The sequence below is a fragment of the Gracilinanus agilis genome, chromosome 1, assembly GCF_016433145.1.
Source record: "Gracilinanus agilis isolate LMUSP501 chromosome 1, AgileGrace, whole genome shotgun sequence".
In the NCBI taxonomy this organism is placed as follows: domain Eukaryota; kingdom Metazoa; phylum Chordata; class Mammalia; order Didelphimorphia; family Didelphidae; genus Gracilinanus; species Gracilinanus agilis.
Window position 1 is genome coordinate 692,344,197 of NC_058130.1, and position 23,700 is coordinate 692,367,896.

Sequence of the window (23,700 nt, forward strand, 5' to 3'; positions counted from 1 at the left end):
GAGAGGAAGACAGAGAGAGGGGGGGAAAGAAGAGGAAGAGAGAGAGGAAGGGAGGGACAGAGAGAGGGAAGGAGAAAAAGAAAGAGAGAGACAGAGAAGAGAGACAGAGAGAGAGACAGAAAGAGAAAAAGGGATGGAGGGAGGGAGAGAGAGACAGAGAGAGAAAAGAAAGGGAAGAAAAAAAAGAGAGGGAAGAAAAATAAAGAGAAACAGAGAGAAGTCAGAGACAGAGACAAAGACAGAGACAGAGAGAGGAAGGGAGAAAGAAAAGGAGAGAGCGATATGTATGTAATAATAGTAACTCACACTTTGTGGTTTACAAAACTTGTTTTCAACAACCTTGTGAATTAGGTAGAACAAGAAGTATTATACCCATTTTACTGATGAGAAACTGAGACCTAGAAAGGAGAAGTCATTTGCCCAGGGTGGCAAAATTACTGGGCAGAAGATCAGAGACTACAACTTAGAATTTCTGATTTCTACTTAGGAGAGTCTTTCTTACATACCCTTTCTCCTTTTGTGCCTTGTACTCCTGGTTTCCCTGGGGCACCCTGTGAATGAGAAGATTAGTAAGTACAGGAACATGAACCTAGAAACTGAGGCTTCCTCAATACACTCAGAGACCTAGAAGCAATAACATCATACGATATGAAAATTAGAGAAGACACTGGGTCCAGTGACTCCTGACTCAGGAGAAACAATAAGTAGATAATTCTGTCTTAGAGGCCTCGTTCTCTTTTTGAAAGAATTGATAATCTTCATTTGAGAAGCTTAAACTAATATCTATAATAGTAGCATATATTTATATAATGTTTCATAGTAAGAAAGCACTTTAAACACACTCACCCATTCAATTCTCCTATGAGACAGTCAAAGCAGGTTCTGTTATTTCCATTTTACTGATGGACTAAGGAGTGTTACAAATCATTATTTGCCCAATTTCCTACAACTCATACGTGGCATAGCCTTAGATCTTTTCACTATAACTCTATGACTCCTTTTACTCTCAACATATATGGCTAAGATCCTCTGAACCCCAAAAGACTATTCTAACAGGTGATCTCCAAAATGGAGTATTTGTAGACAAGGCAATCCACTGGGGACTATAAAAAAGTGACAAGTCATTCTATTTATTTTCAACTAGAAATGATATATTGTTTTATAAGTATTTTGGGCTGTACATTAGATGACTATGTATATTACAATGTGAGATATCCCTAGAGCAGAACAGGAGTTCCCCAATACAGAGGGTTTCGTGGTGGCACACTCATTGATTTGTTCAATTTCAGGGTATTGAGCTGTTCTGTATTTATAGAAGTGACTTTATGAATTATATGATCTATTTTTAATTCAGAAAATGGCCAAGTGGTTTGGCCAGAGTCTTACAAAGTAACAACCACAACAATAGTAAAAAATAATTGTGATTGAAAAGAATATTAACAATGAGAGCAGGGATGAACAATATGAAAATGGCAAAGGTACATTTCTATTTCTCATGCAAGCTTTTTGTCAGCTATGTTATAACTGGGAAAAAATAACAATTGAATCTGACTAGTACTGAAAAAAATTAAAAATTATTAAGATTACTTGAAATATGGTCTTCTATCCACTATTGTTATTTATGAAATTCACCCTGAGAGTTCCCTTGAGATAATGAATATGAAACCATTATAATTAGAAAAACAATTAAAAATCAAGCCATTATTTTAGAAAACATATATTGCGTATCACTTATTTTAAAAAAAAAACTCATACCTGTGTACTTGAAAAATCCTAGAAATATAATTTTCTAATCTATTAAATAAATCTTGCAAATATATTTTCCCATTATTAAAAATATAAAAAAATGCAACGACAGATTTTCTTTTTTTAAATTCTTACCTCCTGCCTTGGAAGTGATGCTAACTAAGTATTGGTTCCAAAGCAGTAGCATGCTGCTAGGCAAATGGAGTTAAGTGACTTGCTTAGAGTCAAATAGCTAGGAAGTATCTGAGGTCACATTTGAACCCAGGGCCTCTGTCTCTACACCTGGCTTTCTATCCATTGAGCCACCTAGCTGGCTAATTGGTTTTCAAGAACAAACAGCAACAGATAACAGGAAAGATGTAAATTTATAAGATGAATTTCAACAACTATAAAGTTTTGCCATAATTGGTGTATGGGATGCTATGACCTTGGGTGCTTTCCCAGAACTCTTTGCTCTGCCCTAGAAGAATGAGACATTGCAGAGATGATGGTGATCCTTAAAACTTGTTTGACTACACAGTTTACAAAGCATTTTACAGTATACAAAGTCCTTTCAAATCCACTTTGTCATTTGATCAATAAAGGATTATAACATGCTGAGCACTTGCCTCTTTTCCAGGAATTCCTTTTTCTCCTTGTTCTCCCTATGAAACATTAACAGTTATGGAAAAGTCAAACAATGTATGTTGTCCAAATATTAACCAACCAACCAATGCACCACTCAATGAGTACCTGTTTAGCAACATTGGCTGTCCCCAATAATCAACAAATATTTATTAATTGCCTACAGCATGTCAAGCCCTATACTGGATGTTGAGGATACAAGAACAGTCTAAGGCAGTGATTCTCAAAGTGGGTGCCACTGCCCCCTGGTGGGTGCTGCAGCAATACAGGGGGGCCGTGATGGCTACAGGTGCATTTATCTTTCCTATTAATTGCTGTTAAAAGTAAAAAAAAATTAATTTCCAGGGGGCTAAGTAATATTTTTTCTGAAAAGGGGGCAGTAGGCCAAAAAAGTTTGGGAACCACAGGTCTAAGGTAATGAAGTCTATTTGCAATTCACTGCAAGGGGATTAGGGGAAAAAGGGAGGAAGAATCCAGATAGAAATAATAATTCCATCCATTTGTATAGAGGTACTTTATAGTTTAGAGTGATATGATTTCACTTGATCTTCACAATAATCATGTATGTGAGTTAGGCAAGAGGTGTTTTGTCCCTTTTATAGGTAATAATAGCAAGAACAATTTGCTGACTGCTCTTCTCACAGTGACCCTCTGAAGCAGTATTGTTAGTATCACTAGTCTCATTTTACAAATGGGAATTTGAAGTTTAAGGGAGATTAGATACAGTATGTTGTTTAGGTTAAGAAAATCTTTGATTTGTAGTTGGAGTAAGGAAGTGGCATCTTAATATTATTTTGAAAAAGTTTAGATCTCACAGATGCCTTCAAAGGGTCTCAGAGACCCCTACAGACCTTCAGATCACACTTGACGATGATCTTCCCAGAGTGACACAGTTAGTAAGGGTGGAAGGTGGGATTCAAGCACAGTACTCCGCTGATTCCAAGTCCAATGTTCTTTACACTGTTAGGTGCTGTTCAGAGGAGGTTAAGTGGTTGGTGTCATAAAATTTCAAACTTTACAGGCATTATTTAGTTTTTAAAGTGTGATCTGAAGGTCTGTGGGTGTCTCTGAAACCCTTTGAAGGGATCTGTGAGATCAAAACTATTTTCAAAATAATATTAAGATGCCAGGGGGCAGCTGGGTAGCTCAGTGGATTGAGAGTAAGGCCTAGAGACAGGAGATCCTGGGTTCAAATCTGGCCTCAGACACTTCCCAGCTGTGTGACCCTGGGCAAGTCACTTGACCCCCATTGCCTACCCTTACCACTCTTCTGCCTTGGAGCCATACACAGTATTGACTCCAAGACGGAAGGTAAGGGTTAAAAAAAAAAGATGCCACTTCCTTACTTCAACTACAAATCAAAGATTTCCTTAACCTAAACAACTTATTGTATTGAATACAGTTGGATAGAGAAGTAGAGACCCAAATACAAGTGTCTTCTCTTCAGCCATACATTGGAGAGAATTATAGAAAAAATGTAAAATAATGCCTGTCTTTCACTAATATTTTTTTGGTTTGGAAAATATAATTAGTTTTATAAAATGTTATTTATGTTAACATACAATGAGTTTATTTCTAGTAATCTAAATCAATTAATTAATTAATATTATATAGTAACAATTTATATTTATATATAACTTATATATAATAAATAATAAGAGTGATTGAAGAACATCATTAAAATGATGAGGTTTAATTTCTAAAACAACAAATATATAACAAAAAGTCTTTGGCATCCTCAATAATTGTTAAGAGTATAAAGAAATCCTGAGACTAAAAAGCATAAGTAATGGTGATCTAGTTCAATCCCTTTAATTTTAATTAGAGGAGGAAACTAAAGCCCAGAGAAGGCAAATGATTTTCCCAACATCACAGAAGTGGTTCAATTTTCAAAATGGTGGCTGATGCCATACTGGAAGGCTGATGTTTTCTGCATCCAATTTCAGGGTTCTATTTACTATACCAGACTTTGGAAGATCATCTCTGCTCTCAAGATCCATCTTTTAAAATTTCATCTAATTAAAGGGACAAGAAAAACACTAACCAATTTGGGCACCAAATAACTAAAACAGTAATAAAGAGCTTAATTGTGTGGCATGACTGCTAGTATTGTGGTATCTAGAAGAAGGAAGGTAGGTGCTTAGAAAGCAATTTATTCATCCAGTCAGATATTTCTGTCTTCCCACAAGCACCTTCTCTGCCTCAGGTTATTCAAACAATGCTGCTTTGAGACCTCATGATTTGTTGTCTTAGAAGTTATCAGAATGGAGCTTCTGATCAGCATATTCCTTCCCCCTCTTGTCTTTTTACTTCCATCTTTCTAAACAAGTGATGGAATCCTTGAATATTTATTCAAGAAACATTTATAAGATCAATAAGGAAATGACTTTAGATGCTTCTTGTCTTATTCTTTCACACTTTACGAACAAGGAGGCCAGGGGAGGGTTTTGGGGAGCATTTTTGTTTTTGTTTTCTACCCAGAATCACAGCACTAGCTAACAAGAAAGTGCTGATTTTAATCCTCATGGGTCTTACTCTTTTCACTGCCCTGTATGGCCTGTCTAATGACGTAGAACAAATAATACTGAGAGATTTAGAAATTATTGTTCTGCCCAGCCATAGCTAGAGAGCCTTTGCTTCCCATGTACCTATCAGTAACTGAGGTGACATTCACTATTTGGTGATTGATTCCTCAGGATGCTCCCTTGTGAGTACAGAAACACACTTTTGATATTTATATTAGAAGGGAACATAAGACTATCTGAATGGATTAGGACCTTAGAACACAGGCTGTTGGAGAGAAAAAAAAAACAAAGAAAGTTCAAGCAAAAAATTAAGAGAAGACTCTAGTGTGCTGTGCTCAAAGATTCAGAATATGTCCTGCTTTGTAAATCAAAGCTGAGAGTCAATCATGGAAGATGCTCCTCTCCTTATTTCTGGCTGACAACAAGGATAATAATATTAGCTCCCATTTATATAACCTTTAAAGGTTTCCAAAGTGCTTCCCCCACAATAGCTTATGAAGTAGCAAATGTACATTTTATCTCTCCCATTTTATAGATGGAGAAACTCAAGCCAGAGGAGTTAATGACTTGTCCCAGGTCACACAGCTACAGGATTCAAATTATTCTTTTTTGCTCTTATAGTGTTCTTTACTTAAATAGAAAAGGGCTTCTAAATTTTATGTAAAGATACCTCTAGGCTTCATATTGACTTAGAAAACTACAAATTAATATTGTTTGTTTTATTATATTTTATTTATATTTTTTAAATATTTCTCAATTATCTTTTTTTAAAAAAAATTCTCACCTTCCATCTTAGAATCAATATTGTATATTGGTTCCAAGGCAGAGCAGTAAGGGCTAAGCAATGGGGGCTAAGAGACTTGGATTCAAGTTATTCTTTTTTGCTCTTATAGTGTTCTTTACTCAAATAGAAATGGGCTTTTAAATTATATGTAGAGATACTTGTAGGCTTCATATTGACTCAGAAAACTATAAATTAACATTGTTTGTTTTATTACATTTTATTTATATTTGTTAAATATTTCTCAATTATCTTTTAAAAAATCTTCCATCTTCCATCACCTTCCATCTTAGAATTAATATTGTATATTGGTTCCAAGGCAGAAGAGTGGTAAGGGCTAGGCAATGGGGGTTAAGTGACTTGCCCAGGGTCACACAGCTAGGAAGTGTCTGAGGTCATATTTGAATCTGGATCCTCCTGTTTTAGGCCTGGTTCTCAATCCACTGAGCCACCCAGATGCCCCCTCCAATAACCTTTTATTCTGGCTTGGGCTGCCCTCCAGAATGTTGCTGGTCGCACTTCATGTTTGACTCCTGTGCTTCACACTATATCTCTGTTTCTCTTGCCTCCTGTTTCTTTCCTTCTCCTTCTATCCCAACTGCCCCAGCATTAAGATGTGTAAATAATTCTTCCCTTATATTAGTTCATATTTCTATATCCCTTTATGGTTTGTAAATGCATTTTTTTCATAGAATTTCTACCATGTGGGCAGTGTGAGCATTTTCCCCATTTTAGGGTGATGAAACTTAAGGTTGCCCCATTGGTGTATTCCATATGTGTGGCAGAACCATCTCATTCTAAGTCTAATGCTGTCTTAAGATTCAAACCTATTTCTTCCTTTTGGGGACTATTATTGAAAAACCACTTCAGACTCAGTTCTAAGCAGCAGAGATAGGAACAGGAGTGTGATGAATTATTTTGAATTTCCTAGCAACAAAGGTTAGAGATGTGAATTCATTTTAGTATATCTGATTTCACCCCCTCTTAAGCGGCCCCCAAAGTGACAATAATTGATTCTCATTTTCTGAGCCTTCGGCAAAATGCTTAACTTTCTGTGGTTCAGTTGCTTCCTCTATAAAATGAGAGTGTTGGAGGAGATGATCTCTAAGGTCACATTGGATTCAAAAGACCTATTAGCCTGTGAGCAAACACCTGGCCATTTCTGCTGGAAGAGATGGCAATGTGTGATTCCTGGAGCTAGTTAATGAGAAATTGAGCCTGCGTGAAAAATGAAGCCTTTAGACTAGACATCCAGTCCAGGGAGCTTCTCAGCCAGGGCCAAAAACTATAGCTATAGAGCATGGAGCGCTCTACTTACTGGAGGTCCCCGAGGTCCCTGGAATCCTGGAAGTCCTGGGCTGCCATTTTCTCCTTTGTTTCCTTTCTGCCCCTTCAAAGGCAAACAGACAAACAGACAACAACCACGACAAAACAAAACAAAACAAAAACAAAAAAACAAAGAAAACAAACAAACAAAAAACCCAGATCAGTCCTAGTCATAATCTCTTTCTTCATGGCAACAGACCCCAGAAAACCCATAGGCACTTAATATATCTTAAGATGGAGACAAAGAATTTGATTTAATCAGATTTTCCAGACATTAAGTTTTTGCTCTATATAGAATACTATGCTGAGTGCCAGGTATATTTGTACTTGATATAAAATATGATCCCAGCCTTCATGGAGCCTACAGTTTAATAGGTATGGACTTAAACTTACCTGGAGGTCCCTGGGCACATACAGATAATTATAATACATATTAAGTTCTTTAGAGGAAATGTAAAATGGGAAGGGCATCTATCTCCTTAGATAGCAGGGAGTGGTAGGAAAGAAAAGTCAAGACAACATAGAAAGGATGGAAGATTTAGTTTTTGTACAGCTAACTGGAGTTGAGGAGACAAAACTTGATGGAACTTGGGCGTTGGACAACTTCCTTTTCCTGAGAATGGAATAGCACGGGGGTCCAGTGATAGACTGATAACTTCTACACTGTAAGTAAGAAGCCTGACTGCTAACAATGTGTTTTTTTTTCAATTAACAATCCTCTGTGAAGTGAAAATCATCTTGGATAGTTATGCACAATTTCTGATGAGGCAACCAATACCCAAAGCATCTCACAGAAAAACAGAATTGGAATTGGAACCACCTGGTATGTCAATAAAGGAAAGCCATCTGCATGATAATATACCTAACAAAAGTATATTTGGGGAAGCCTTCTTTGGGAAATGCCTGAGGTCCTAAAGATTATCCTGAGCTGGAAAGGGTGTCAGAGGGCATCTTGTCCAATACCCTCATTTTTACAGGTGAGGAATCTGAGGTCCACAGTGGTTTGGAGACTTGGTCAAAGCCACGTAGGCAGAAAGCATCAGAGGTGGCCTTTGAACTTGGGTCTTCTGACTCTAAAGTCAGTGTTTGTTAAAATTTGCATCTTTTCAGGATGGATTTAACTTTTAGCAAAAGCCAAAAGTCATTCAGAGCCAAATTTGAGAGGCTAAGGGCAATGGGGAGGGGAGAAGGAAAAAAGTATTTTGGATAAAAAATGATGTATGACTACAAATAAATGAAAGCTGTCATTTCTGAGTGACTTTGAAGGGCTTTTTTAAAAAGAGAGGTCCAGAAATACTTCAAAAAGTGTCAGCATCATTGGAACAGACTTATTTAGATGATTGTATTCTGGCTGGCCACTTGCTGGGGGTCATCAAATCACAGAAGAAACTAATTCTAAAAAAGAGAATTCTTGCTCAGGTAGGCAGGAGACACTACATTTGCTTTTAGCTCTGAGATTGTAAGAGAAATTTTGAATCTCATTCAGTGGTGGCTTTTTTAAATAAAAATTTTTTTAAATAAAAAAAATAAAAATAAAAATTTTTAAATAAACGGAAGAAAATCTACATGCCAACATACACATGTACACACACACACATCATTTCATAGTATTGATACTCCTAACCCAATGAGGAAATCTAATTTTGGAAGGTAGAAATGGACTTTGCTCAGTAGTCAGAGATACATAAGCAATTTTATCCACTGTAATAGTTAAGTTGTTATTTCTTAAGCTTCTGAAGAGTTCTCTTTGGAAAGATACTTGAGATTTACTTTGTCCTGCCCATTCCCAGAAGCCTTTGGTAGACTTCTTTTCCTGGCATTTCTCTCCTTTGCCAGTGATTGAACACCAAGTCTTTCTACTCTTCCTTCATTCATATGAAGATTGTCATTTGTTTTGTTCTCCATTGGAAAGCACCTTGTGTGGAGTGTCCATAAGTACATCTTGAGATGATAAGTAGGCTTGTTACTTCCTCTACCTGAGGTAATGTACAGTCAGTTCAATCACCCCATTTAGTTTCCTCACCTATGGAACAATGTGCCCTTTTCTGGGGCTACATGAGATAAAGTGGATGCTCTTCTGGAAAGAGAAACTGAGTCCTTCTCTCCTTCCAGTAGTGGTCTAAGGAAGTGTTCTAGATACAGATTAATGTGATCTAGCCTATTCCTTGTGAAATGAGAAACCAAAAGAAATGGGTTGCAGCTGGCTTGGGTTGGACAAGTTACTTATTTCTTCTTTTATTTGGCATTTGACAGGTACTTACTGGGTTACCTGGTTGGCCAGGGTCTCCAGGAGAGCCAGGTGATCCGTTTTTACCCTGCAGATGGAAAAAATATAGATAAGAAGCCACCCTGTTTTACCATTGTGACACCAATCCCTTCCACCCCCTGACTTCTTCCCTTTTTCCTATGCAAAATAAGGGAGAGAGGGAACATTTAGTAATTCGCTATATTATCCTGTTGGAATTAATAATTGTTTCATTTCTTATATGCTGACCAATTAGACTATAAGTCACTCTATTATCCTCTTGAAATTATTGAATGCCTTTGTTTTTTTCTTATGTTCAATATCCATTATCCTAAAAAGAAGGGGTTATCTTTTACCTTTCTTTGTACTACCAGTACTTAATACAGCTTCCAGAACATAGTAGATGCTCAATGAATATTTCCTGACCAAATAATTAAATGTTTCCTGCTTAGCAAACTCTAGAACAGTGGTTCCCAAACTTTTTTGGCCTACCACCCCCTTTCCAGAAAAAATATTACTTAGTGCCCCCCGTCACATACTATCACCGCTCCCTTACAGTTATTCACCCCCCAAATGCACCTGTGGCCATCACTGCCCCCTTGGATAGCTGCAGCACCCACCAGGGGGCGGTGGCACCCACTTTGGGAATCACTGTTCTAGAGCTTATTTCCTTTCATATTAAATAGGGGTTTAAGAAAGGTTTACTAAAAGCCAAGAGTCACAAAGACCTAAAACCTTTGGAAACTCTTGGCATGAGAGAGACAAAGAACTGACCTGAGGATCAAGATGACCTAGGTTTAAATCCCAGTCCTGACACATATTACTTGGCTGTATGACCCTGGGCAAGTCTCTTAACTTTAGTGTTCCAGTCAATTTTTTTAAGTCTGGAAGTTGCAGAACAGTTGCTGATTTGCATTAGTAGAAAGAGTTTCCTCTTTGAACTCCTTACTTGATGAAATCAGAGATCCAAATCTCCCTTTACCCCCAAATAAAACAAAGCCAATGGAAACCCATCATTTCTTCTGAATGTTCCAGAGCTTTTAAAATGTGACTCAGATAACCTGCCCCCTGACACCTTTGTCATTCCAGAAGCTTATAAGCAGGGCTATCCCTGGAGTCTTACCCTTTGCATACAGTTTGGACAATTCAGATCTGCTAAGACTGGGCAGTGACCTACGGAGGCAGCTGATGAGAGAAACAGAGGTGGTTCTGCCAGCCAGTGCTTAAAGAGGATCTATCATTTTTATATATACATACACATTAGTCCCTAAACCTCCCACCAATAACAAGGCACACTTGTGGGGCTGCCTCCTTACATATGCTTCCCTCAGGCTATCTTTTGATATTTCCTCCTTTCAAGATGCTGCTAATATTCATGTTAACTTGATTTCCTATGGATGAAAGCAAGGATGGGATAGAGAAGGGAGAAAACACTAGATACAGAGAAAATATGTGGGCATCACAGAAAAAAGGGATAGACATGAAGTCAGGGGACTTGGGTTCAAACCCCAGTTTTGGCCCTTTTTAACCTTGGCTAAATCACATTCATTTTGTGGGTCTCAGTTTCTCCATCTGTCACATGGAGATAATTATACTTAAATTGCCTACATCAAAAAGAGTTTTGTGAAGCAAGTCCTTTGTAAAGTTTAATGCTCTCTCGATAATTGAAACCTTTTATTGGTTGAAGTCTCACACCTCCTGGAGGATGGTCTTGCTCACAAAATGAAATAAATGCCAAAAGGAAAAAACTCACCGGCACTCCTCTAAGTCCCCGAGGACCTGGTGGTCCTGTGGGCCCAGTGTCACCCTAGGAAAAAAATAAGATTTCCAATTATTGATTCAAAACAGTGACGTGGATAAGAGGACTTAAAGCATCGTTGAAAGAAAACATTGGCCACTAGGCTCAGGGTGGGGAAAAAAAAAGCAGATTCTAATGAGAAATGGGAAGAAGGAATAAGGAGAAACCCAAATTATCAAATTCAAATGTTTAGATGTTTCCAACCAATAACAAAAATAATGACAATGATTAATAGTTAACAAAATAATCGTAAGATTTTAGAGGATCTTTGGGATCATTTGACAACCCCCTCCTTTTACACAGATAAGGAAACTGAGGTCTGGAGAAACTTCAGTAACTTGTTTACAGTCCCCAAAATAATAAGTGGCAGAGTCAGATCTCAAACACAGGTTTTCTAAATTGAAATCCAGCTCTCCTTCGACTACGACATAATTTAAGAGATATCAATGATGCTGGAGAGCTCACTACCTTGGAACACAGCCATGACAGGTCTAATTGCTAGAAAGTGTTAGGGTTTTGTTCTGTTTGCTTGTTTGTTTCATATTGAGCTAAAATCTATTTACTTCAACCCCACATAGGGATAGATGACTTCCAAGTTCCCACCAAGTTTAAGACTCTATTGATACTATTTTAAAGGTTTATATTTGGTTTGCCTTATGCTTAAAAGAGAACCAGACCTGAAATCAGAAGTCAAACTTCATTGCTTATAAGCTCTATGATACTACAAAAGTCACTTAACTTCTCAAGGCCTCAGTTTCCTCATCTGTGAAGTGATCAGATATGTTTATATCATGACCAAGGTCTATTTTTGCCCTAAATCCTAGAAGATTTTTAAAAGTACAGATTTCTCTTTCTGTTCTGACAAAACAATATACTCCAGGGGCAAACTGGTTAAAAAATATATAGGATATTGAGACTTGGAGTCAGGAAAAGCTGGGTTCGAATCCCACCTCGGATATCCAGGTATGCTGCTGAACCTTCCTGAATCTCAATATCCTTATCCATAAATTGAGACAAATAAGACTTCATGACCTCCAAGATCCTTTCTAACCCTAAATCTATGATGCCTAAAATTTTTTTGTCCTTTATGTAATTATTCTTAAAAATTTCTTGTTGCATTGTAACTTGGGTCTTTAGTCTTCTTCCCCTGAGACAATGAAGTAGTAGAAAGAGAACTTCCCTGGAAATTAAGAATCATGGCTAGTATTTTGGCTCATGTAATTATTTAAATGTATGACTTTGGGCCAGTCACTTAAAATCTCTGGGTCTCATTTTCCTAATCAATAAATTGGAGGCATTAATATCTGCGCTATCTTGGGGGCAGCTGGGTAGCTCAGTGGATTGAGAGCCAGGCCTATATACGGGAGGTCCTAGGTTCAAATCTGGGCTGAGACACTTCCCAGCTGTGAGACCCTGGGCAAGTCACTTGACCCCCATTGCCCACCCTTACCACTCTTCTGCCTTGGAGCCAATACACAGTATTGATTCCAAGACAGAAGGTAAGGGTTTAAAAAAAAAATGTCTGCGCTATCTCCTTCCCAGGACTACTGTGAGGAAGTATTGTAAAAGGTTTCCAACATGGCCCTAGCAACAAACTGGTTCCTGTTCAAAGATGGGTATCATTAATTTGCCAACAAGGAAATTCTCATTTGTCTTTGATGGCTCTTCATAACCTGACCACTTCTTACCTTTCTAGCCTTCTTATACTTCACCAATCATCCACATAAGTCAAGGTCCAGTTCCATCTGTCTTCTTGCTATCTCTCTCAGTAGCCACTCCATCTCTAGACTCCGTGTATTTGCAATGGTTGTCCCTCATGCCTGTCATGTTCTCTCCCTCCCCACCTCTGCCTCCTATCTCCTCTGGCTTTCTTTAGGACTCATCTCAGATCCCATCTTCCATAACAGTCTTTCCTGCTATCCTCCCACACACCCAACTGCTGTTGCCTTCCCTCTCATTTTCACTGTAAATGTCTTGTTTGTACAATGTTTTTTGCATGGTATTACATTAAAATATGAGTGCTTTAGGACAAGGATCATGTTTCTGCCCTTCTTTACATCTCTAATTGCTTAGCATGGTGTCTGGAAGCCATTCAGTCAGCAAACATCTATTAACCACCTTGGAAGGCTCAAGCACTGTGCTAAGAGTCTGGGGGTGCAAAGAAAGCCAAAAGAAAATCCCTGCTCTCAACGAGTTTATAATTTAGGAATAGAAAGCAATGAGAACGTAGGGAAATAACTGATTGGAAAAGCTTTAACTTTTCAACACTAAAAATATGAAATAATCTAGCTGTTCATCCTTCTGTGTTGATGTCTCTCTCTATGTAAATGCACAATCCAGGAAATAACAACCTGGCTTTTCAGACCCATGCTTTATCCTCAGCCACAGAGCCTATAGAGGGGGGCTTGGGCTGGCAGCAATTTCCAATCATGTCCCAAGGTCTCTGTATCCTTTATGCTGGATCTGGGGTCATCACATACAATCCTGAAATGAAACTTCTTTCTTCCACTCTACCTCTGACAGACAGTTAGTGAGTGTACTTACATCTTTCCCTGGTGACCCTTCCCTCCCTGCAGGGCCTGGTGCTCCTGCCTCTCCCTGGAAGAGAAGAAAACAAGACCTTAATTACAACAAGAAATAATGGGAAATATTTGTCCTTGTGGAAGGTGTTCCTGGGAAGTTTCCTGAGAAAAGAAATTGAGGGGACCAGGTAAAGACTTTGTTCTTGACATTCCTAGATGTGTGTGTGTGTGTGTGCGTGCGTGTGCGTGTGCGTGTGTGTGTGTGTGTGTGTGTGTGTGTGTGTGCATGTGTGTGTGTGACTAACAGGTTTTATTGAATAGTGAGTCCTTCTCCCAGTAGTTAGGCTTTTGAGGTTTATCAGATACCCAACTTTGTACTAGTTTCTATGGATCTTTCCTTTGCATTTATGATTTATTTTATATTTTATATCTGTCTATAAGCTCTTGAGATGAAGGATTATGCTACCTTTCATTGTTTTAACCTACCCTAGGGTTGATCTATCTTTCACAAAGCTGCCAAAATTATTATCCTAAGCCATTGGTCTGCCTGTGTCATTCCTCTACTCAATAAACTACAGTGGTTCCCTATGACCTGTAAGATCAAATATGAATTGCTCTGTTTTCCATTGACATTTTTTTTTATAATCTAGGCTTTTATCTCTTTCCAGACTTTTTCTACATTATTCTCTTATAAGCAATCTATGATCTGGGCAGAAAGTTCTACTTACTGATTCATAAACATGATACCTCCTTCATCTCCTTTTTGACTTTGCATCAGCTTTGCTCCAGGCTTCCTTTCGAGTCTCGGAATCTCTGCTAACCTTCAAGACAGCTCATGTACCACTTTCTCCATGAAGTCTTTGTTTAGACCACCATCTCCCCAAACTCAGCTGTGAGTGTACTCCACCCATCCCAGACTATCTTACATTCATTTTGTGTCTATTCTCTATTGTAAATAATGTTTGCAAGAAGCCATCTTGGGCCATGAGTTGCCAGTTGGTAGCTCAGATTTTAGAATTTCAGGAGTTGGCATGAGCTGGCATCAGACTGAAAAAAAACTATTTGGGCATTCCAAGCTTCAAGAAGCTTAAAAACTGCTTTAAGATTTTTGGGATAGCTTGTATATTCAGAGGCACATGTTGTCATACAGACACATGCTCTTTGATGAAAGGAACTGTTGTATTTTGGTTGTGGCATTGCTATAAGTACCTGGTAGATATTAAGTATTTAATAAATTCTTGTTGGGTCTAAATAGTTGTCACTTATTGTATGTTTATTTTAATTACTTTAAATTAATGGTGATGATAAAAGAATATAGTATTTCTCAGAGAGTGGTTTTCCAATTGGTGAATCTGTCAGAATTTATTGAGCACATTCCATAGCCCATTCCCATGCCAGGCATATGTGGTTGTTACTTAATGCCATTGATACAGACCATAGTTGGCACAGGGTCTACTTGTCTGGATTCATTCTCCTATCAGACTCTGTCTTCTAAAACAAGACATCTAGAAAAACCAGGCTGAGAAAGGATGGTAATATTGTCTTACAAGATCAATTATATTAAAAAGCTCCCCGTCACTTTCTTGGATGACAAGAAAAATAGAATTGGTTTTGAAAGTCTCAGATGACTGGATTAGCTGTCCCCAGAGTTAGAAAGACTGCTCATTCCTTGATTCTAAGATCAAGCGATTGACTTACCCTAGGACCAGGCGGACCAGAGTCTCCTGTGTGTCCCTTGAATCCCTAGAAAAGAAAAGATTAAACTTTTCAGCAAAAAAGAACTCTGTCATAGAGGGAAATTCTTAGAGTATATATGTGGGTCTCATGCAACAACAGGGTCACCTATATTCTTACTTTTATCCTTGAGAGAGTTCAATTTTCAAGTCATCCCAACCCAGTCCACCATATTGAACTCCCTTCCCCAGGCAGTTGGAGATGGAACCTTTTGAGGAAAAGGATCGTAGATCAAAGGTAGAATGGGGCAATCTACAACCATATGCTGTATCTTTATATTTATGGTGATTGCCTCTGTGCACACCTGTGTGTGTGCACACGCAAACACACACAAACACAAACACCTTGGAAAATCTTTCAGGGCCTTGGAGAGTGAAGGACAAGCATCTGGACAGCTGAAATAGTCCAATCATTTTCTACTTTGACCTTAGGCACTATTATGAGATCAAAGATTATAAGAGTAGAATGTGCAAGGTTCCTCTATAAAGGAAGATGGCCTGAAAAGAGATGAACCATGATCAGATCTCATCTTATTTGCTTAGCTGGAGGTGAAATAATAAAGATTCCAAGGCAAGTGGCTGGAATAGATGACCCCTAAGGTGTCTTCCAACTCTAAGTCTATCCCAGGATTTCTCTGCTTTGATTCCTTCACTAGGTCCTTCACTAAGAGCCCAAGATAAGATTTAACCTAAGACAAGATTCTTTCACTAGATCCTTCACTAAGTGCCTAAGACAAGATTTAACCTCAGGTCTTCCTGCTCAAAGCTCAGTGCTCTATGGCTTTAACACTTGGCTTAGTTGGGTGACTTTAGGCAAATCCATTTACTTCTTCAGACTTCTGTTTTCTTATCTGTCAAGTGAAGAAATTGTACTCGAATATCTTTGAGATCCATTTTACATCTAAATTTAAAAAAATACATGACCTTGGCTCTACTCTGAGGTCTGGCCCTGACAAATTACTTATTACAAATATCTTCTGTTCGTAAGTCCCTCTTCTCATTCTCCAAACCTTGGTTGTAATCCCAAAGCTACAGGATTGCATGTCTCAATGCAAATTGTTCATTCTATAATGCAGTTGACTATTACTAAGATAAATATGATGTCATGTTATACATGTGTTTAGGAGGAGGGGTAAAATTTTCTACGTCTCTCCCCCTGTTCACATAATACATGATATTCCTCAACATATTTATTCACACCTAATTTCCAAAACTGCTATTCAGAGAATAAGGCTTATTTTATCTTTAAGTGCTAGCGTCTACTAATGCTTACTGAATTTGTCAAATAAGATTAGTTATAGACAAAATATTTTGTTACTTACAGGCAGTCCCCTGGCACCATCTTGTCCTGGAAGGCCTGGTTCTCCTGAAGGACCCTAAAGGGATAGGGGGAAAAAGAGGAGAGAAAGGAATTCATACCATATTTTTATAAGCCCTTTACTTCCATGGCAACTAGGATAATCTATCCTCATCAATAATAACATCACCACATATCCCTGACTATTGGAATTGTTCTTGTTGTAGACCCAGCTGAGGTGGCATCTCTTTTTGGAAGCCTCCTTTTTCCCACAAGTCAGAAATGATCCTCCATTAATTTCTTATTTCTCTATGTTTGACCTTCCCAATAGCACTTGATCATATTCTATCTTGTATTACTGTTTTCTGCATTCAATATCGCATTTCCCATCTCATCCCCCATTAAACTTTAAGTCTCTTAAAGGTCTAAAATGACTTTCATTTTTACATTTCAGCTGCCTGGTATAATGCTCTCTCTATATATCTGTTTGCACATTTTCTCCTCTGCTCGACTGTAAGCTTCATGAGGATAGAGGCTGTCTTTTGCCTCTTTGTATCCCCAATACTTAGCATAGTGCCTGGCACATAGAAATCACTCAGGAAATACTTATTCCCTTTTCCTCTTCCCTTTTACAAAACAAAGATAATAATGTATTACATCATAGGGCTATGGAGATCTTGGGAAATCAGAAACATTTTAAAATATAAAATAATATACAAATATGGTCTGTTATATTTATTCCTCTTATTCATTTGTGAATCTCCTCCTCTATTGCCTCACTCTGGGCCAGAGGGAACTCCTGGTTCTCAGAGGCTGTATGAGAGCAGAGTACAAGCCCTGAGAAATGCTTCCTACTGGCTAGCTCTGTGCTTGCTCTGAGTCTGGGAATGAACATTGATTGTCCATCTTAAGTCTCAAGATCAGCCTATCTAAATTCGTGGAGGCTCATCCCATGAAAGTTGTCGAGTAGATGCTAAAATTATTATTTTGGCTTCAGAGACTCAAGCAGACATCTAATAAGGTACTGATGGAGTGAAAATCTATATTGATAAAATCAGAAATATTTCAATTATTGAAGAAAATTAATACAGTGATACCTTGTTGGAGCTTTGTCTACAGTGGTTCATCAATCTGGTCCTACTGGAGAAAGGCTATTATAAATGCTTTCTGCCTTCTACAGTAATGTATTTTTGTAGTGTTGCCATTGGTGCACAGTGACTAATGATAATGGAGGTAATTTGGCATATTGCATAAAAGAACCTTTAAAATAGACCTATGGGTTTAAGAGGTGCAGAGAAAGCATGGTGAGCAAAAAGAACACAAGGCTTGGAAATGAATCCTGGACTCTTACTGCTAGTTAATAGCCATAATCAAGCCACTTAGCCACAGGATGACTCAGTTTCTCCATTTGTAAAAGGAAAGGAGGGGGACTATATATACTTCATGTTCTTTTCCAGCTCTATGGGTGTATGAATCAATGAAAATAGTGCTAGCACTACTTATATTTGATAAGATCTTTGGTCTAGAGCTAGAAGGAACTACAAAGGCCATCTAGTCCAACTCTAATTTTACAGATGAATAAATTAAAGCCTGGGGTAAGTAAGTGACCTGTCCAATGTCATGCAGATGGGGAATGTCAGAGATGGGAATTGAATCCAGGTCCTATGAGACTTTGTTCTAGTGGATAGAAAGCTGGCTTTGAATTCAGGAAAACCAAGGTTTACTACTGCCTCTGACATAGTATCTTTGTGAACACAGATAAATCACTCAACCCCTTTAAGACTTTCAATTACAAGGACCTGCATCAGCTTAAGGAATTTTCCCATGGGGCATTCATTATATTGATGAAATCAGTATCTCTCCCCCCAATTTAAAAAAAATGTTGAATTATTGCAGATGGGTTCTGACCCCATTTGGGGTTTTCTTGGCAGAGATACTGGAATGGTCTGCCATTTCCTTTTCCAGCCCATTTCATAGATGAAGAAACTGAGGCAAAACAGGTTTAAGTGACTTGTCCAGAGTCATACAGTAAGTGCCTGAGGCTGGATTAGAACTCATGAAGATGAGTTTTTCTGATTTCGAGCCTGTTGCTTTATCTACTGCCCCACCTAGTTGCCCTCAAAAAAAAAAAAGAAAGAAAGAAAGAAAAAAAAATTTGTACAATCTGTATTATGGGATTTAGAACTAGAAAGAGGTCTTCCTTGGAGATTATCTGGCTGGTGTCAAACTGAAACAGAAATGGGTCTCTGCTAGGCCAAATACTGACTTGGAAAATCACAAATAAACATTCTCTATATTTCATTATATTTGTATTTGTTTTGTAAATCATTTCTCAATTACATTTTAATCTGGTTTGGGGCCCACTCAAGGGTTCTTGCCCACTGAATGCAGTCTTTCAGGCATGAGTTTTGACATTTCTGACCTAGCTCAGCTATTAAATTAAAATTTGAGATCATATTTCAATTCAGGTCTTCCCAACTCCAGATCCAGTACTTATCCACTGAGATACCTAGTTGACTCTAATAAGTCATTTAACATTTCTAACCCTCAGTTTTATTCTCTTTAAAATAAGTGGGAAATATACGGGGTTGGACTTCAAGATTTCAAAAGTATCTTCCAGTTTATTCTGTTTGTTCCTTCTTCATTCAAGTCTCATAGGAAGAGTGAGGCATATGCCAATGTGGTAAATATGATCTGTCTAGAGAATCAAGAAATCTCAGAGTTTGAATGGACTCTAGTCCAACCTATTACTGAGAAAAAATTCTATTCAAAAGAGAGGAGAAAAATAGAGAGAATAAAAATTCCCTCCATAAAATTCCAAACAATCAAACACACTATTTCTTCTTAAATAATTCCAGTGCTGGGTGTTGCCAAATAAATAATTCACTTACTGGTTCTCCAGGGGGTCCTTGCTTTCCATCTTTGCCTTCCTTCCCTTCTTCACCCTAGAAGTTTAACACAAAGAGGTTAATGGGTCAAAGAAAAAGGGAAAAAAGAAAGCCTGGCATAGTAGATAGAGAGTTGGATGTGAACAGAGGTTCAAATGCTTTCTTACATTTGTCAACTGTAGGTAAATCCTAGCCCTAGGTGTATCAAAATACTTCTTTGAACTTAATTTCCTCATCTGTAAAATGTGGATGGCAAGAGCATTTACCTCAAAGGCTTGTTTTGAGAATCAAATAAGATAATGTATTTAAGGTTCTTCTTAAACCTTAATGCTCTATGTATTATTACCTAATTCAATAGATTAATTAAAAATACTCTGAGTTATTATTTTAAAATAATGGATAAGGGAGAAGAGAGATGTATAATGGAGCAAATTTTCTTACATAAAGGAGGTGAATGAGGAGAAGGGGGAAATGGGGGGTGGGTGGGAATTGTTTGAACCTCAGTCTCCTTGTAGCTAGTTCAAAGAGGAAGACTATATATATTGACTATATATATATAGTCAATTGGGTATAGAAATATATATATATTACCCAATAGGAGATTAGAGGAGAAGAGGAGAAGAGGAAAGGGTGGGACGCACTGACCAGAACCAAGACAGACCTTTGGGGGAGGGACAGGATAAAAAGAGAGAAGAATAAATAGAAGGAAATAAGATGGAATGCAATGAAGTTGGTGAACATAATTGTGAATGTGAATGAGATGAGCTCTTCCATACAATGAATTTAGATAGTAGAACGGATTGGAAGCCAGAATCCAACAATATGTTGTGCAGAAGAGACACTCTTGAGACAGAAACTCATATAGACAGAGTTTAAATGAATGGCTGGAGTAGTCTATTATGCTTCAGCGTTAGTGAAGAGGGCAGGAGTGGCAATCATGATGCTGGACAAAACAAAAACAAAAATAAACCCAATTGAAAGAAATAATCAGAGAAATTATAATTTGCCAAGAGGTACCACAGACAGTAAAGTAATATTAAAAAAATTGAAGTGTTTTACAGATAATGGCCTAATTTCTCAAATATATAGGAAACTACATCAAATTTATTTTTAAAAAATGACCCAGAGATTTGTAAAACTGTGTATATACCCTTAAACTCAGCAATACCACTGTTTCCCAAGGAGATCAGAGAAAAAGGAAAAGAACCTATATGTTCTAAAATATTTATAACAGCTTTTTTTTTGTGATGGCGAAGAATTTGAAATTGAAGGGATGCCAACTAATTGAGGAATGGCCAAAAAAGTTGTGGTATATGACTGTGATGGAATGCTACTGAGTCATAAAGATTAAAAAGATGAAGAGTCATTCCCCAACTGATAAATGGTCAAAGGATACGAACAATTATCAGACGAAGAAATCAAATCTATCTATAGTCATATGAAAAAAATGCTTTAAATAACTAATGATTAGATAATGGGAAATTAAAACAACCCTAAAGTACTACCTTGCACCTATATGAAATGACAAATGGAGGAGAGGAGAGGAGAGAAAAGAGGCACATTAATGAAATGTTGATGGAGTAGTGGACTGGTTCAACCATTCTGAAGGATATTTGGAATGATACCCAAAGGGCTATAAAACTATGCATCCCCTGTGATCCGGCAGTACCACTGCTAGATTATATACCCCAAAAGATCAAAGAAAAAAGAAAAGGGCTCCATGTATAAAAATATTTATAGCAGCTCTTTTGTGGTGGCAAAGAATTGAAAATGGAGGGGATGTTCATCATGAATGGCTAAATAAGTTATGGCATATGATTGTGATGGAGTACTACTGTGCTGTAAGAAATGACAGGGCTGTGTTTTCTGAAAAAAAAAACAAAACTTGGCAAGACCTATATGAGCTGATGCAAAGTGAAGTGAGAACAAGTTCATTGTGCACAATAACAGCAGGGCTGTAATGAAGAGCAACTGTGAAAGACTTCTCTCTTCCGACTACCACTGTGATCCAAGACAATTTCAAAGGACTCATGAGGAAGAAATATCATTCACCTCCAGAGGGAGAAACGATGAACTTTTGAGTGCAAATTAAAGTATAATTTACTCACTTTTTTGCTTTCTTTTGTGATGTGACTAATACAGAAATATGTTTTGCATGATTTCACATGAATGATTGATATAAAGTTTGCCTTCTCAATAGGTGGGGAAATTGTAGGAGGAAGGGGAAAAAATCTCAAATGCAAATTTTTAAAAGAAAAAATGTCAAAAATAAATAAAAAATAAAAAGACAATGAGAGTGAAGTTGGAAGGGTGTTTCTATTCTGTCTCTCCTCCACTATATTCCCCAAGCCCATTGATATGACTGGTTCTGTTTAATTATGTCAATACTAGAACTTCATCTGTGATTCCAAGATTCATTTGACATCCAACTAAGTTTCGCATGGATAGGAGTATAAGATAGCTTTATATCTGAATCACTTGGGACAGAACACAATATAACGACATCATGATTTTAATTCAAATCTTTGGGAAAGTTAGGAGACACAAGAAATGAATTAATAAGATTTCAAATTAGGATCAATCTTTAGCTATCAAATACAATTACTGGTTGTTTAATATGAGGTTCCTTTAAAAAAATAATAGCCACTACCACCCACTAGAGCTAGCTTTTCAACAAGCTTGAATTGTATGAGTGGTTAAAAACAATACCTAATTTTAAAAATAATGATATGTAGTAATATATTTTAAGAGTACAAAGTATTTCTTATACAAGTAGTCTAAGTTGTTTTTTATGATATGGGACAGAGTGGTTCTAGGTAGTTGGAGTATTATTATTATTATCTACATTATTCAGACTGGGGATGACTTATTTGAGGTCCTAATGCAAGTAAGTGACCAAATCAGCACTCACACTAGGGCTTCTGAATCCCAAATCAGTGACTTTTGGTGCATTATCCCAATGTTTCCAAGGTCTACATTTATTTATTTATTTATCTATCTATCTATCTATTTATTTATTTATTTATTTATTTATTTTATCATATATATATGTGTGTGTGTATGATAAAATAAATATAGACCATAAATTATATATTTACATATATAATTTTTTAAAAAACCCTTACCTTCCATCTTAAAGTCAATACTGTATATTGGCTCCAAGGCAGAAGAGTGGTAAGGGTTAGGCCCTGGGGGTTAAGTGACTTGCCCAGGGTCACACAGCTGGGAAGTGTCTGAGGCCAGATTTGAACCTAGGACCTCCCATCTCTAGGCCTGGTGCCTAATCCACTGAGCCACCCAGCTGCCACCATTAGTCAATATTTTTAAAAAATGATAGGGATCAGCAAAGACAAGGACAAATAAGATTAAAAAACCATTATCCTTTATAACAGAATGACCAAAGGAACACTTAGTATATAGGTAACATTTATATGATGCATTAAGTTGTTCAAAGATTCTTCATAGGTAAACTTACTTAACCCTCATGAAAGCCTCATGAAGTAAGTAGTATTATTTTCCCCATTTTACAGATGAGGAAACTAAGACCCATAAAAAACTAAACGACTTGTCCAGGGTCACAAGGATAGTAAATTTCTGAGGTAGGATTTGAACTAAAGTCATCTTGATCCAAGCCTAATGCACCATCTAAAATATACCACCTAGTTTCTCCCAATTAATGCCAATTAATAATTGCCTATTGACGAGGATAGAAAGCTTTGCAAAATGTTTTACATAGGACATTTCAGATAATTCTCTTTTAAACAGTACTGTGAGATAGTAACTATATTTATTACTATCCCCATTTTTAAAAATGGGGAAACTGAGGCATAAAGAGGTTAATAGACTTATTTCTAGTCATACAACTAGACAATATTCTGATATTCTGAATAATATTGTAATAGCTATTTCTTCCTTCCCCACCCACATTCTGTTCGGGGACATGAACTATCATGCCCTCACTTTCTTCTTCCTCATAAATCCTTCTCATTCTTTGAGACATCATTCAAGCTTTGTGAGATACAAAATGGATGCTTAATTACATTAAATTTTAAACATTTTGTATAAATAAACTAATGTAGCTAAGATTATAAGGAAATCAGAAAACTGGAAAAGTTTTATAGAGTTTCTTGGGTAAAAAGTCTCATATCTTAAATATATAGAGAACTATAAAAATTTTATAAGAATGAGTCATTCCACAGTCGACAAATGGTCAAA

At 37.2% G+C, this 23,700-nt stretch overlaps 1 protein-coding gene across 1 annotated transcript in view; it reads right to left on the reverse strand.

Annotated features, from left to right (window-relative positions):
* The window catches only part of COL22A1 (collagen type XXII alpha 1 chain), a 506,948-nt gene that overhangs the window by 17,347 nt on the left and 465,901 nt on the right, over positions 1–23,700 (reverse strand). Inside the window, exons 48-56 of the mRNA XM_044684460.1 lie at positions 19,489–19,542; positions 16,623–16,676; positions 15,266–15,310; positions 13,590–13,643; positions 11,001–11,054; positions 9,264–9,317; positions 6,995–7,066; positions 2,355–2,390; positions 507–551 (exon numbers count right to left, since the gene is read on the reverse strand). Of these exons, the coding sequence (XP_044540395.1) occupies positions 507–551; positions 2,355–2,390; positions 6,995–7,066; positions 9,264–9,317; positions 11,001–11,054; positions 13,590–13,643; positions 15,266–15,310; positions 16,623–16,676; positions 19,489–19,542 (468 nt within the window). The remainder of the gene's footprint in view (positions 1–506; positions 552–2,354; positions 2,391–6,994; positions 7,067–9,263; positions 9,318–11,000; positions 11,055–13,589; positions 13,644–15,265; positions 15,311–16,622; positions 16,677–19,488; positions 19,543–23,700) is intronic.